Source organism: Nicotiana tabacum, chromosome 6, assembly GCF_000715075.1.
Source record: "Nicotiana tabacum cultivar K326 chromosome 6, ASM71507v2, whole genome shotgun sequence".
NCBI lineage: Eukaryota > Viridiplantae > Streptophyta > Magnoliopsida > Solanales > Solanaceae > Nicotiana > Nicotiana tabacum.
Window position 1 is genome coordinate 164,565,475 of NC_134085.1, and position 14,938 is coordinate 164,580,412.

A 14,938-nucleotide genomic window follows, 5' to 3' on the forward strand; every position below is an offset into this window, starting at 1 on the left:
CAACTCGTATTGCCTACTCAGAGTCACCTCAATTTCTTATTTCCTCATTCTTGTTGTCATTTATTTTTTTAATTAATGAAGATGTGATGGTCATTATTCTTTTCATTTCTAAATTTCTCCAATCAATTTGTAGATGCCAAATCAGGGGGTGTTTGGTATAAAGGAAAATGTTTTTCGTAGAAAATATTTTTTAAGAAAATGTTTTCTTGGAAAACAAGTAGTAATTTTATTCATTTTTTGGTGTTTGGTACGCAAATTAAGAAAAATGACTTTTCAAGAGTATTCATAAATAATTTAGATATAATAAACATGAAGCCATAAACTTTCAAACCAACAACCTTCCGAATCCACAAATTTCATAAACTTTCGAACGGCTAAACTTTCAAAACCGCAGAATTTCGAACCCATAATCTTTATAATTTCTAAATCCCGTAAACTTCCAAACACATAAACTTCCGAACTCATAATTTTTGAACTTGTAAAATTTTGATCTTTTAAACCGAATAATAAAAAAATTAAAACTGAAAAATATATTTTTTCGGAGGGGGTAGGGGGCGGGGGCTTGGGGGTGGTAGTAAAACAAAAAAAATAGAAATTTAAATTACAAAAAAAAAAAGTAAAACAATCTTTTTTTTTTGCGCGGGAGGGGGTGAGTGGTGCAGAAAAACGAAAAAACAGAAATTTAAAATTACAAAAAAAAAAAAAAGTTAAGGTAAAAAAATATTTTTTTGCGGTGAGAGGGGGAGGGATGGGTGGGGTGGGGGTTGGGGTGGGGGTGGGGTGGAAGGGTAGTAGGGTGGGTGGTAAAGGTAAAACTGAAATTTAAAAAAAAAATCTTTTTTGGAGAGGGAGTGGGGTGGGTTGGTGAGGGTGGATGGGTGAGGAAGGTTGAGAAAGAGTTTTGGAAAATGTTTTTCCTTCTCTTGATAAGAAAAACATTTTCCTCCAATTGGAGAAAAATGAGTTTATGAAAAAAAGAAATCCAAAATATTTAAGCCAACCAAACATGGAAAAATTGAAAAATATTTTACTTCGTACCAAACACACCCCAAATTTCTTTTTCTTTTCGGGAAAATTTGATATTTTATTGGCAAAGCCACATGGTACCACGTTATGCTTGTAAACAAAAAGTCTAGAATTGGACATAATAAGAAATTGGGTGGAAAAAAAGGACATGATAAGCAATTTTTTTTTTTTTGGGAGGGGGGGGGGGGGCTTCTAAGTTTCAATAAAAAAGAAAGCCAAAGACTTTTTTTCCATATACAAATTGATGACATGAATTAACTGAAGCAAAAAAAAATTATAATTAAGAAAAAAAAAGGTATATCCCTTTATCTTTTTCAATTTATTCCTTTTCTCATCCTTCCACATAACCAAGCCAAGAATCTTTGGAAAAACAAATTCGATGAGGTACTGAATTCTTTTGATTTAACAATTTTCACGATTCTTTCTAATTATTCCTCCTCCTTTTTTTCTTAACTTGTGTCGTCAAATTAAGAATATTCATAGGAACACACTTGAGTTAGAAAACTCTTTAATACCCAATAATACGGTGAATATATCATAAAGCCAAGATTCATCACGAAAAGGAAATATATTTAAACTGGTGGAATATTCTCAAAAAAGCTTGCTCATATTCAATATCTCCATCAATTTACACATATTTACTATAGCTAATTAGTTAATTGATATATTCAGTAAAACAGCAACAGCAACAGCAACAACAACCCAGTATAATCTCACTTAGTGGGGTCTGAGAGGGTAGTGTGTACGCAGACCTTACCCCTACCCTGGGGTAGAGAGGCTGTTTCCAAATAGACCATCGGCATCCTTCCCTCCAGAACTTCCCACCTTGCTCACCATCAGAACAATCCCTCTTGTATGTTAAGTTAAAAAGATATATTAATTACGTATAGGCAATTGATAATACATAAATATAATGTTATTCCAGAGCTAGCATAGAGTATATGAGTTTGGCCGAACCCAATAACTTTGGTTTAAAATTCTATATTTATCTTAAAAAATTCACTGAATATATACAAATTATTAATTTAGAACCAAATAATTTAAAAGAACTAGAATCCCGCTCTTATAACCTCTGAATTTGTTAATAAGTTTATTTATCCACGATTTGAAATTAAAAAAAAAAATCCTCAAAGTTTGGGGGGAGGGGTGGGGGAACGGGTGGCAGTTGAAGGATCCGTGATACTTTGAAGCAGCTATTAACAACTTATTATATAGTTGGAAAGAAAGAAAGAAAAACTACTTATACAAAAATCTGAGGAATTTTTTTATTTTTTTTTGAAAAGTTGTACTCCTTCCGTTTTAATTTAAGTGAACCTATTTTCTTTTTGGTCCGTTCTAAAAAGAATGATCTCTTTCTAAATTTAAAAATAATTTAGCTTAAACTTACAATTATATCCTTAATGAGAAGTTTTTATAACCATAAACTTTTTTAACTTGTTTAGGACCACAAATTCTAAAAGTTAAACACGTTCACGAATGGATTAGTATTTAATAGGGATTTAGTTCTACTCACGTTTCATATCTTTCATTGAAGTTTGGAAAAAACAAAAACAAAAAGGAGAAGGCTAGTAGCCAGCCACATACAGCAGGTTGGTGGGGTGGTGGGGTAGTAGTAGTACATTCAACATATATATCCACCTTACAATTTCCAAGAATTTAGCAGTTGTATTGTAGATCAATCATCAGACCAACTCTTTACTATTACTACTACAGTTACTGCACCATTTTCATGCATTCACTAGAATTAAAATCAGGATCAAGAATTGGCGAGTAAACTAAAGATGGTGCAATTTTCAGAGAAATTCAAGTCATTTCTAAACGATCGATGGCTAGTATTTGTGGCATCGATGTGGGTTATGTCTTGTTCTGGAATTGGGTATCTATTTGGGAGCATTTCCCCAGTGATTAAAAGTGGTATGGGCTATAACCAAAGGCAAATTGCTATGTTGGGTGTAGCCAAGGATTTGGGTGATGCTATTGGATTTCTTGCTGGTATCTTGTCTGAAATTTTGCCCATATGGGCTGTTCTATTCATTGGTGTTATTCAGAATTTTGTTGGATATGGTCTTGTTTGGCTTATTGTAGCTCACAAATTGCCTGCTTTGCCTCTCTGGGTGGTCAGTTCCACTTTTCTCTTTTTTTCCTATTATCTGTTTGCAATTTTTGGATGTGATTGTTGGTTTTGATCAAGGGAGTAACTTTCTTGATTTTTGTAGTCTTAGGTTTTACTTTTATGCTATGATCTTACAATTTAACTGTTTATATAGATTGCTAATTGGCTGTGAATCACCAGAAAGATCTCAATAAAAATGAATTGGCAATGACATCATTGCTTGGTTCCTAAAATATAGTACTGCTTTTCAATAATATTCTGATACTTTGGGTAGAGGGAATTGCAATTTCATGAATGCTAATAGAAGTTATGCCCAAAATGGACCAACTTCTTAAGAGTAGAGAAAGTAAACCCAATATTCCAAATCTTTAGCAACTTCACTTCCAATATTCTGGAGAATATTCAATCTAGTTATTCCTTTATCATAACCGATAACCAAAATGCATTTTTGAGACTCAGAAAATGAATGAGATTTTGTATTACTGGACTTCAAATGTCTGGGTTTTGACATGTTGATCAAGTTCTGATTATGAAATTGATCTCAAAGCCAAGTTCCCATGGTAATCGTTTCTGTCACTTCCAGATCTCCCCTCCTTTCTCCTCGTAGAGAATGATAATGAAAAACAAAGAAGGAAGCTAGATAGCTTTCTCCTCTTAACGTCATTTCAAATGGGTTTGATATGATACATTTTTTTAGAACTCTGATACTAAGTGTGAAAAAGGAGCTAAGCTGAGAAAGTCACTGCTGGATTTGGTAACTTGGCTTCTCAAGTGATCGTGCATCAGCTCTCCTAGTGCTTTTCTCCCAGGAATATATCATATGATATCCTGCAATTACTCTGGGGAACTTTGTGCGATCTATGGCTTTAAAAAGTAATGTCTCTTTTGTTTTGATGGAGGGATTCCTTTTCTTTTCCCCTTTCTCCAAATATATTTATGGGCGAAGCCTATAATGGCTCTGAGTTTCCCCTTTTTTTGTAGTGTTTGGACTGATAGTAGAACTTCTGTGAGTGATCTTCATTTGTCTTGCGAGATATAGCCATGATTACTGACACAACTACTTTTGATCAGTGTCTTTAGATGTTCAATTGAGATTAGAAATACTATCCAACTAACCAGACACATCAATGTAACATATATCTTTTAATCACCATTCACCAGTGGCTGGCTATGTGAACGTGTTCCTTGGTTGATGATTTACTTGAGACACTTAATTTCGATCTATGGACATATCACAGGAACCAATCATAATTATTTGGTAGATTCATTCGAAGCACTGATTTCTGTTTATCACATCCTCCAGAGGCCTAAATTTACGGTGTCCAACTGGAATGCAGCATTTGAGAACAAAATAATTAGGTAGATGAACTTTACCTCGATAAGATCACATTATTGTATCCTGTCACAGTCCTACATCTGTGGCCATAGAGAATTACGATACTGTTTGCCAATAAATAAATAAATAAATGCAAGGCAAGAAATGAGATTAACCATATTTCAAGAAAGCAACTGATTGCAGGTAAGAATGAAACTGGAAGAGTAGGAGGAAACCAGAAAAGGGATTACATGTTTTTCATGATGAGTGATTAAATAACTTGTATAAGAGTTGCGAAAGTAAATTTAGGGAATTAGCTGAATTTATATATAGTAGATCATGGATATGCTCAAGAGAGTAAAACCAATTTGGTCTAGGAAGTAGGTGTCTCAGGTGACAAGTTTGCCTGCGTGGGCTGCAAACCACGAAAATGTATTTGTTACCCAGGCTTTTTGAATTTTTGGATTGAGTGTACCGAGGGTTTACTAAATATCATTATCATAAGAAAATAACTAATCTTGTTCACTGGTCCAGCAAAAATGAACAGTGTCATCTCATTTTTTACCATTGACTTCCGTACAAGACGTATTAATGCTTAATGCGGGAGAAAATTTTTTGCATTATTATTTCTGTTGCTGCTAAGTTGAAGAATCGCAACAGCTATTACTGAAGCTATCAGTAGCTAATCAACACCTGGATATAATTTTGCACAACTTTTGTCTTGCTGAACCCTTGAATTGAATGAGCTTGGTGGTAGAAGTGGAACAAGAAGTTGGTAACAATCTAATGTTAAGCAGAGAAAGAGTAAGGAATATAAGAGGAACCCTTTCTTCTTAAAAAATAGTGGTGTCCAGGCCAGTTTCCGAGCACCTCGAATGTTTCACCGTTGTATATATCTAGTAACTCTGTCAAGTGACAACTAAGGCTTAGGTAGATGAGAAGAATTCATTTAACTTTTCTGCATCTGTTGGTTTCCGAACCATGATCTCTGATGGTTCTAACTTCATCGACCGCTAGGTCACTCCCTTGGGGCTTGGATGCTAAAGAATAGAAAGAGAAATCGACTCACTGATACATTGGGACAAGATGGATTACTGCTCTGCTAGTAGTCCTATACATAACAAAATAATGAAATCATAACATTTAGAGAGAAACTCCTTAGGGCGTCCAATTTGTTTCCAGCAGTCATGACATATTGTTGTTTGTTTAAAAGGGCTTGCAGTAGGCAGTTTTCTGGATGCATTTGGCATAGCATACTGGCGATCTCATAAGTTAACTTATGGTCAGTTCTAGAGAGGAAAGAAGTTAGGGTTGGATGTATTGATGTCATTTAAGCTTTGGTATGAAGCACTTTTAACTTTATTAAATTGATAGACCATAGGGGAATACAAGACACTGCTCCATAATGTTTGTGATCCTTAGACAATATGAGCTAATGCTTAATAGATGAAGCTAGGGAAGGAATCAACTTTAGACCAAAGTAACAGCCACTTGAAAGTTGAAAGTAGAAAATTAACGCTGTGGAAATGGAACTATATACCCTGAAATCTAGACTTATAACAAAAAGAAAGAGGAAAGCAGTAATAGCATATTGAAGACAGATAAATTTCTTAAAAGCTAGTAACTTTGGTATGTGGAGTCGATTGTTCCGAGAAATGAAGAATAAGAGATATAGGCCAGTATGATTCCTATATGGGTCTGGAGGTATGTGGTATCAGTTTTGTGATTGGGGATGTGATGCTTCGTAATGACATCAAAGGGAAGTTTGATGAAGTGGCTGTAGTAATACTGGATATAAAATATTTCCTACATAATAATTGTCATCTACTGCCAAAAAAGACCACTAGTAAGCAAGCTTGCTGAAATGAGGACATTAAGATAGACATGTGATGAAATAGAAAAGAAAGCAATAACAAGCTAATGAATGGAAGAAATGGTGAAGATGAACCTAGCTAGAGAAGATAAAACAAACTGAGACGGTCTTAACACACTTTAAAGACACTGAACAATGCACCTATGAAAAAGAGTTATGCTTAACTAACAGGGAGAAGAGGTGAAGAAGACTATGACGAGGAATAACATGGAACAAGCGAGAAAGGCTTGGCGCTGAACGTGAACTGAGGAGAATAAAATGCTAGCAGTCCCAGTAATAGGGTAATGCAGATGTCACCTATTTGTGAATGGCTTTTTCCTGTAAATTACTTGATTTTTAAAGCTAAGATATGCTTAAATATGATTTTCTTACACTAAAACAATCAAAACATGTTCAATGTAAACTAAAGGTTGGGTTCCCCTTCATCCTGGTTGTATTCGCACTCTCTCTCTCTCTCTCTCTCTCTCTCTCTCTATCTATCTCACTCTCTCTCTCTCTCTCTCTCTCTCATAATGTAACTGCTTTCTTTTTGTAATAGTTAATTAACTGGGGATTATTGTATAAGTTAATTAACTGGGGATTTTTCTGTTTTGCAGCTTTGCGTTTTGATATTTATCGGAACTAATGGTGAGACATACTTCAATACAGGAGCCTTAGTTTCCTGTGTTCAGAATTTTCCTAAAAACCGTGGTCCAATAGTGGGGATACTTAAAGGATTTGCTGGGCTAAGTGGTGCAATTTTGACACAAGTTTATGCTATGTTCAATTTTCCCGATCAAGCCTCCCTTGTTTTCATGGTTGCTGTTGGGCCATCAATTGTAATTACTGCTGTGATGTTCTTGGTTAGACCTGTAGGTGGTCACAAACAAGTTAGACCTTCGGATCATTCGAGCTTCCTATTTACCTACAGCATTTGTGTTATCCTTGCATCTTATCTGTTGGCAGTTTTGCTTCTACAGGATTTAAGCAGTTTAAATGAGAATGTGATAACCTTATTGACAATCGTCTTACTTATTTTAATAGTGCTTCCAGTTATCATTCCTGTTTTATTGGTTTTCTTCTCTGGACCAAGACCGGTTTTAGAGGAGAGCCTTCTTCCTGAACCAGAGAAACAAGAATCCTCTAGAATGGGGAGTTTCATTCTCAGTGAGGTGGAAGATGAAAAGTCTACTGACGTAGACACACTCCCACCATCGGAAAGACAAAAGAGAATTGCGCACTTGCAAGCTAAACTATTCCAAGCAGCAGCAGACGGAGCAGTCAGAGTCAAGCGGAGAAAAGGTCCACGCAGAGGGGAGGATTTCACTTTATCTCAGGCTCTAGTGAAGGCAGACTTTTGGCTTATTTTTATCTCCCTAGTTCTAGCATCTGGTTCTGGTTTGACGGTGATTGATAATCTGGGTCAGATGTCTCAGTCATTAGGCTATGCCAACACCCATATATTTGTTTCAATGATTAGCATTTGGAACTTTCTTGGCCGTATTGCTGGTGGATACTTCTCTGAGAATATAGTAAAGTATGTTTCCAAGTTCCCAAGCACTAATACAGCTCTTGCTTTAATTGAAGCATTTTTTTTTCTGATGTTTTAACTTGTTTTAAAATGATTATCAGACACTATGCATACCCAAGACCAGTGGCAATGGCTGTAGTTCAAGTTGTTATGGCATTTGCTCTGTTCTTCTATGCTATGGGTTGGCCTGGTTCAATATATGTAGTCTCTGTGGTGATAGGACTCTGCTATGGAGCACACTGGGCAATTGTACCAGCTGCAGTCTCGGAACTTTTTGGATTGAAAAGCTTCGGTGCATTGTATAACTTCCTTACATTGGCTAGTCCGGCCGGCTCTCTGATCTTTTCTGGTGTTATTGCTAGTGGTATATATGACTATCAGGCAAAGCAGCAACATGAACATCGGGTTCAAGGTTCAGGACTGGGGCTAGGAGTGCCTCTCATTAAGGATGACTATCTTACTTGTTATGGTTCCATATGTTATTCACTCACAATGGGCATCATGTCAGGACTCTGTATCATTGCATTTATCTTGAGTTTGATTGTTGTGCATCGAACGAAGAGGGTTTATGCACAAATCTATGGCAAGCCTCAAGCTTGAAAGATATTCAGCCAAAGATACTCTGCAGTCTATAGCATTCAAAAATATCCTGATTCCTTGGCAGATTGCTCAGGTGTTTTCAAGAAAGGAGAAGCAGCACACATTTAATCTGCTCTCGCGGCTCAGAAACCGAAGCATTTGTCATGTCTCTTTGTTCATAAACTATGGTACAGTGTTCTCGACAAACACAATATTTAGATTGCCAGTGAAACATATTATTCTCAGACTTGTAATTCAGTCTATGAAGGGTTTGAAACATAAGTGTGTTCATAATATGGGAGGTTGTTTTTGTTTTGCTGGAGATGCCAGTCATTTGTAATTCTTGATCATATCATGATCATTATTTGTAGTACATTATTAAATTTTGAAGAAATGGAGAATGCTTTTGTTCCTTCTCTTCCTTATCAAGTCTTGTCTGATTCTTTCATTTCTCAGTGAATGTAAAGAGATAATAGCTTTTCACATTCAGCAGTGTAGGAGGTTTTGCAAAAAGACAATAGTTTGTCGGTCTGGTGATCACACAGACTGGAAAGGATCAGATAAAGACAACAAGTTGTAACTGATAGTTTCAATCCAAGTTTTGTTTTTTAGGCAGTATCTGACTGAAAATTCTGTCTAATCATGAATGACTATACACATGATTACAGAGAACACTGGTTTTCACTCTGATACAATGTTTCTTAAAGCTTAGGTTAATCATAATTCAGACAGAGTTCATGTTTTCTGCAGCATTGCATTCTAAGACCTTAAACCTGTAGTGCAAAAGCATTTAAATAACACAACCCTTTTCTGCAATAGCAAACAATGGCTAAATCATACATCAGTCAATAAACTTTTCACCAGATTCTTAATCCAAGACCTAACTTAGTGCTAACTGTTGAAAAAGTAAAGGGAAATGAAAACATAAGGACTTCATTCTTGGAATTTCTTTTTTTTTTTTTGGGAAGGGGTGTTACCCCTCATCAAGAAAACAAAATGAAAGATCTTCAACACTAAAATCTTTGCCATATTTACTTACTCTCTTTCTTTTAGTAAGAAATTTATAATACTAAGTTTACTAAATCTGAAATAAAATTTTACAAATTAAGATGAAGTTTTATATGAATTCCTGCTAGATATTCAAGGAAGCATAATTATAGTCAGGTAAAGCAAAACTTATTCAGGAAATATGTTATGATTCAAAAAAAAGAAGAAAATATAAGAAGGAAAATTACAATTAATGTATGTAGACCAAAATTAATTTAATTAAATTATTTTCCAGATTATCAAAATTTGGATAATTTTACTATGGTTAAAAATTAACCATGGTAAGGGTTTAACCTCTGCTAACCCCCCTCCCCCCAACCAAAACATCAAAATAAATAGACCAGGCCAAACCTGAAAATATTACTTTAAAATTCAGGAAAACAAAGCCTTTTTCCCTATTTTTTTTTCTTTTTTCGAAATAATGGTAATTACCAGCCAAAATTCCAAATTCCTCTAGGGTTTGTCGAAATTCAGACTGATCAACGTTTCTGTATAGCTAGAAGCGGAAAAAGATATTTTTGGGTGGAAAATCAACAGCGACTCACTCTATACGTTTCACCATTGCTGCAATTTTATAGGTATACTATTTTTTATCCAATGCCTCAGCGTTGTTTTTATGCATGGTTACATTCCTATTGCTATAACTGTTTTCTGCATTTGCTTTTGTTAGGCAGATGCTTTCTGCATTGCTTTATATATAAACATGTCATGTATGTGTGTTTATATGTGTGTGTGTGCGCGCGCATATGTATAACCTTTTTTTTTGTTTAATCAATGTTGCTTATAGTTGAGTTTGGAGTTATAGGTATTTAGTTAGGCGTTACTGAATTCATGTTGATTAAAGGCTTTAGAATCTTTGTACAGATACCTATAATTAATGCATTTCTGGTCTATTTTGAGTAGAGCACAATTCTGGTTTTTGAAGGTTGGATTTGTGAGATTCTGTTCTAAATTTTGTGGTGAATGTTTATAGAAAGAAGAAAAAAGTTCCATTTTTGAAGTGTCTGATCTGAAATTCTTTAACTTCCATAAAAAGAAGTAGATTTCAGAGCTATTCTTTTTGAATTGGTATCTGTTACTTATCAGTTAGAATGATTTAAGAATGAAGATTTAGGATGTCTGTTCGAGCTATTGAATTTTACTTTAATTTCGGAGGAATTAATTAATACAGAGAACTCATATAGCCAACCCTCACTAGTTTGGATTGGGCATCCTTTTGGTCCTGAAAAATGGATCACAAGAGAAATCGGTATAAATTAACCTTTTGTACAAATGGTACTTCGAGCTTGGAACGAGCATGAAGAGAAGCATCTGTGTTTTCATAGTATATCCGGTTAATATTTATGTGCTGAGAGAAACTTGAATGATGTCGAAAATTGCTCTTCATGCTATTGTAATTTAGGTTTTCAAAAGGTCGGTAATTCAGTTAGTTGGTTTCCTATTGATATGCAATTTCGGGTTCAAAAGGTCGGTAATTCAGTTTGTCGGTTTCCTATGGCTGTTTGGCCTGTCTCTTCAATGCCTTTTTAGATTTCGGCATATGATAGGAGAGTAAGTTCAAAAGGGAAGATGCATTTATCATGTGGCTGGAACGAGTGTCCTGATCTTGTCGTTATTATGTTCCGTTGTAGCGATAGTGTTATTTTTCAACTTCTCTATGAGTCTGGTTTTGTTTTTGGTTTCCTAAACATTTCATTATCTGGTGTGAAGTTCCATTCTCCTTTTCCATCAAACAAAAAGGTTGTTGAGGAGTATCTGAACTAGAAACATATAAAACTCATAGACAAAAGCCACGCCGCATTTCTGTCAATTCTTACTTTCGTTTGTCCAGAGTCTTTTACATTTGTCAAATTGATGAAAAATATTTGGTGTTTTTGTGGAAATAAGAAAATGGAGCTTCTCATTAAACATGGTTAGATTTGGAAGGAGAGATGCAATCATTTCATTAGTTGGAACAGTAGCATTGTTAGATTTAGAAAGGTCTAATGCAGTTATTTCAATAGATGGACCGGTATAATGATAGACACTATTGTAAGTTTCCTTCTGTTATAACAACACATTTGTCTTATTATTATTTAGGTTTAGTTTCCGTAAAGTTCAGAATTTTTCATGGGTTCTTGTTTGTGCTTTTCTGCTGTTCGTGGAAACAGGATAGTGCATTAAATTCATGATATCCAAAAAAAATTCTCAAACCTATCATTTCACACTTAACTCGGCTTGCCTTTCTCTTTCTAAGTCGTTATTACTTCGCATTACTAGTAACCTTTTTTCATATTATTTCGTCTTTCAAGTTTGTGGTTTCTCTGACTTGCATATTTGTACTGTTTGTATTCTAGGGTTCGAAGAGTCATAGACAGTTCTTCTCCATAGTGCATGTGAATAAACTTCACGCAATAACCAGGTCATTGGGTGTTGCTACAATTGCCGGTTGAACTGAGGGAGACAATTAAAGTTGGCCTACTTGCAGTTGCCAAAGTTGTAGGCAAATGGAATGTAATAAAGATGAAGCTGTTAAGGCCAAAGAAATTGCTGAGCGGAAATTAACTGAGAAGGACATTGCTGGAGCTCAAAAATTTGCTTTGAAGGCTCGAAATCTGTTTCCAGACCTTGACGGTCTTTCTCAGTTCCTGGAGGTTGTCAATGTTTATGTTGCTTATGAGAAGAAGATTAACGGCGAAGTGGATTTCTACGGGATCCTTTCCGTAGATCCGTCAGCTGATGATGAAACAATAAGGAAACATTACAGACGGCTAGCTCTAGCTCTTCACCCTGATAAAAATCAATCTGTTGGGGCAGATGGTGCGTTTAAGATTTTATCTGAAGCGTGGAGTTTGTTGTCTGATAGAACCAAAAAAATGGTGTATGATTATAAGCGAGGTATGAGGAATGTTTCCATGGGGAATTCATCCATGCAAGGCAATCAGCACGGATTTCATAATTTCCCCATGAACCCAGCAAGTGCAAGAAACTCAACTAATGCTAATGTCCAGCCAACCCCGGTGGCTCCACAGCCATCAAAACGAGAGACATTCTGGACATCTTGCAATCGATGCCAGATACGGTATGAATATTTAAAGCTTTACCTAAACAAAAGTCTTATGTGCCCAAACTGTCACCAGCCTTTTTTGGCAGGAGAGGTTAGTGCTCCCGTGAACAATCAAGCTTCCTCTTTTCCCTGGTCTTCCAGTCAGCAGCAGCAGCGTACAAGCAATCGTGCTGCTAACGGCTCTTCTGCTTCAGGTGTGAAGCTCCCTACAGCTTTAAATTCAGGACAAACAGGATATTCTGGTTTTGGCGCAACAGTTAGAGCAGACATTCAGCAGGATCCAGTTTTAAAGACAAGAGGTGCAAATGGTGTGCAGTCCAAAACCACTACAGTTATGCAAGCTGCACAGCGCGGCCGGCCAGCTGGTGAGAACTTGAAGAGAGCTCATGCAGAAGCAGCTTCCGTGAAAACTGATGTAGGTTTTGTTCCTGATTCGACTTCCAGTTTTTCAAAAGTTGATAGGGTAATAAAAAAGAGACGCATGGCTGAGTTGAAGTCAAATTGTCAAAGAAAAGGAAAGGTGAATGAAATGGCTGGAAAAGTTGGATCTAGCAGCCAACGAAACATACATGGAAATGAGAATGGGGTTTTGAGAGCAGAGAGGGTCGCCGTTGCGGGAAGTAACAAGCCTAGGAGTTCAAGGGAGTTGTCCAATTCAGAAATTCGCAATATGCTGGTGAAAAAGGCAAGGATGGAGATCAGCAAGAAGCTTAAAGAATGGAGCACAGCTACTGCGTCTAAAACTTCATATAAGGAAGAAAAAGAAGTGGAAAAGAAGAAGCAAGCTCCTAAAGTTATCACAAATGACATGAGAAAGGATAAAACTGCTAATGATGCGGTGGTGGATTCCAAAATAGCGTGCGAGCAGAAAAGGTCTTCTGTCCTTATTGCAGCTGTTGATTTAGAACCAGAAGTTATGTCGATGACTGTTCCTGACCCTGACTTCCATAATTTTGACAAGGATAGAACGGAAAAATCTTTCGATGATTATCAAGTTTGGGCTGCTTATGACGATGATGATGGCATGCCGCGCTATTATGCTCTGATTCATAATGTGATATCTAAAAAGCCATTTAAAGTGCAATTCAGCTGGTTGAACTCCAAAAACAACTCTGAATTCGGCCCAATTAATTGGATTGATTCTGGATTCCTCAAGACCAGTGGAGATTTCAGGATAGGCAAGCATGAAATCAGTAAGACGCTCAATTCGTTCTCCCACAAGGTCAAGTGGGTGAAAGGAGCCAGAGGTGTTATCCAAATTTATCCGAGAAAGGGGGATGTTTGGGCTGTGTACAGGCATTGGTCTCCTAAATGGAATGAGCTAACTCCGGATGATGTGATACACACCTATGATATGGTGGAAGTGCTTGGAGACTACACAGAGAAGGAAGGTGTCACAGTTGCTCCATTAGTCAAAGTAGCTGGCTTCAAGTCAGTATTCCGTCAGCATTTGGACCCCAAGTATATTCGGCATATTCCCAGGGAAGAGATGTTTCGCTTCTCTCATCAGGTCCCTTCATACTTGCTTACAGGCCAAGAAGCTCCAAATGTTCCCACTGGATGCTGGGAGTTGGATCCTGCAGCCCTGCCGTTAGAACTTCTTAAAGTCATGACAGAAGCTGAAATAGAGGCAGAGAGAAAAGCTGCAGATCCTTCAAACTTAGAAAGAACATGTAGTGAAAGCAAAGAGGAGGAGAAATCCTATGTGGTTGGCAACAGCAATGTGATAAAGGGCGAAGAGACGACCAGAGATTCGAAGTATGATGTCAAAAAACCCATCTTGACATATTCAAGAAAGAAGAAGGTGAAGAAGGCGGAAGCAAGCAACATTGACGCCAAGAGAGAAACAAGCTAGGTTGCCGCTGCTGACTCTAGCCTATAATCAAGTAATGTTGGTGCTTTCGGTATTTTGATTGCCGATGATAGAGTAGTGTAGATGAAGAAGACAATGAATCCGGCACCCAAGTGAATATTTGATTTTAATTTTATGTGCTTCTATAGGTTTACCATTCAAGAGAGAGCTATAGTGTAAAAACAAAAAACTTGAATCATACCTGTATATTTCAAGTTTTTTAAAGTAACTTTTGGACAATGAATTTTCTCAACCATCTTATATAAGTTTATAATTGCTTTCCTTTTCAGTTTCTTTTTGTAGTTTTGATGGCTACTTGGTGCTGTCCTTGTCAAGGTGCACTACTGATATTACAACTCATTTTCAGCATATGAAGTGTTCAAATCATTTCTGGTTTACTGCTTGTACATAACATAGTCTATATGATTTCTCTTCTGAAACGGAGGACTAGAGCGGCGCATAGGATGTGGTGCTGTTTATAGTAGCAGACTTGCGCATGCAAAGCCAATTTGGTTTTATGTTGAAAGATTTCTTTGTTTTTTACCTTAGATTTTCTTGCAGCTTGTTTGGGTTGTTG

The 14,938-nt window shown here is 36.5% G+C and overlaps 2 protein-coding genes across 2 annotated transcripts; both read left to right on the forward strand.

The window, feature by feature from the left end:
• The first annotated feature begins 2,549 nt into the window (after positions 1–2,549).
• Positions 2,550–8,838, forward strand: LOC107813852 (protein NUCLEAR FUSION DEFECTIVE 4-like). Its single transcript, XM_016639160.2, has 3 exons — positions 2,550–3,143; positions 6,924–7,843; positions 7,939–8,838. Exons 1-3 carry the CDS (start codon positions 2,808–2,810, stop codon positions 8,435–8,437), a joined length of 1,755 nt encoding a protein of 584 aa, XP_016494646.2. The 5' UTR covers positions 2,550–2,807; the 3' UTR covers positions 8,438–8,838.
• A 985-nt stretch (positions 8,839–9,823) lies between these two features.
• Positions 9,824–14,605, forward strand: LOC107813853 (uncharacterized). The gene is made up of 2 exons (XM_016639161.2): positions 9,824–10,041; positions 11,800–14,605. Exon 2 carries the CDS (start codon positions 11,950–11,952, stop codon positions 14,362–14,364), a length of 2,415 nt encoding a protein of 804 aa, XP_016494647.1. The 5' UTR covers positions 9,824–10,041; positions 11,800–11,949; the 3' UTR covers positions 14,365–14,605.
• The last annotated feature ends 333 nt before the right edge of the window (positions 14,606–14,938 follow it).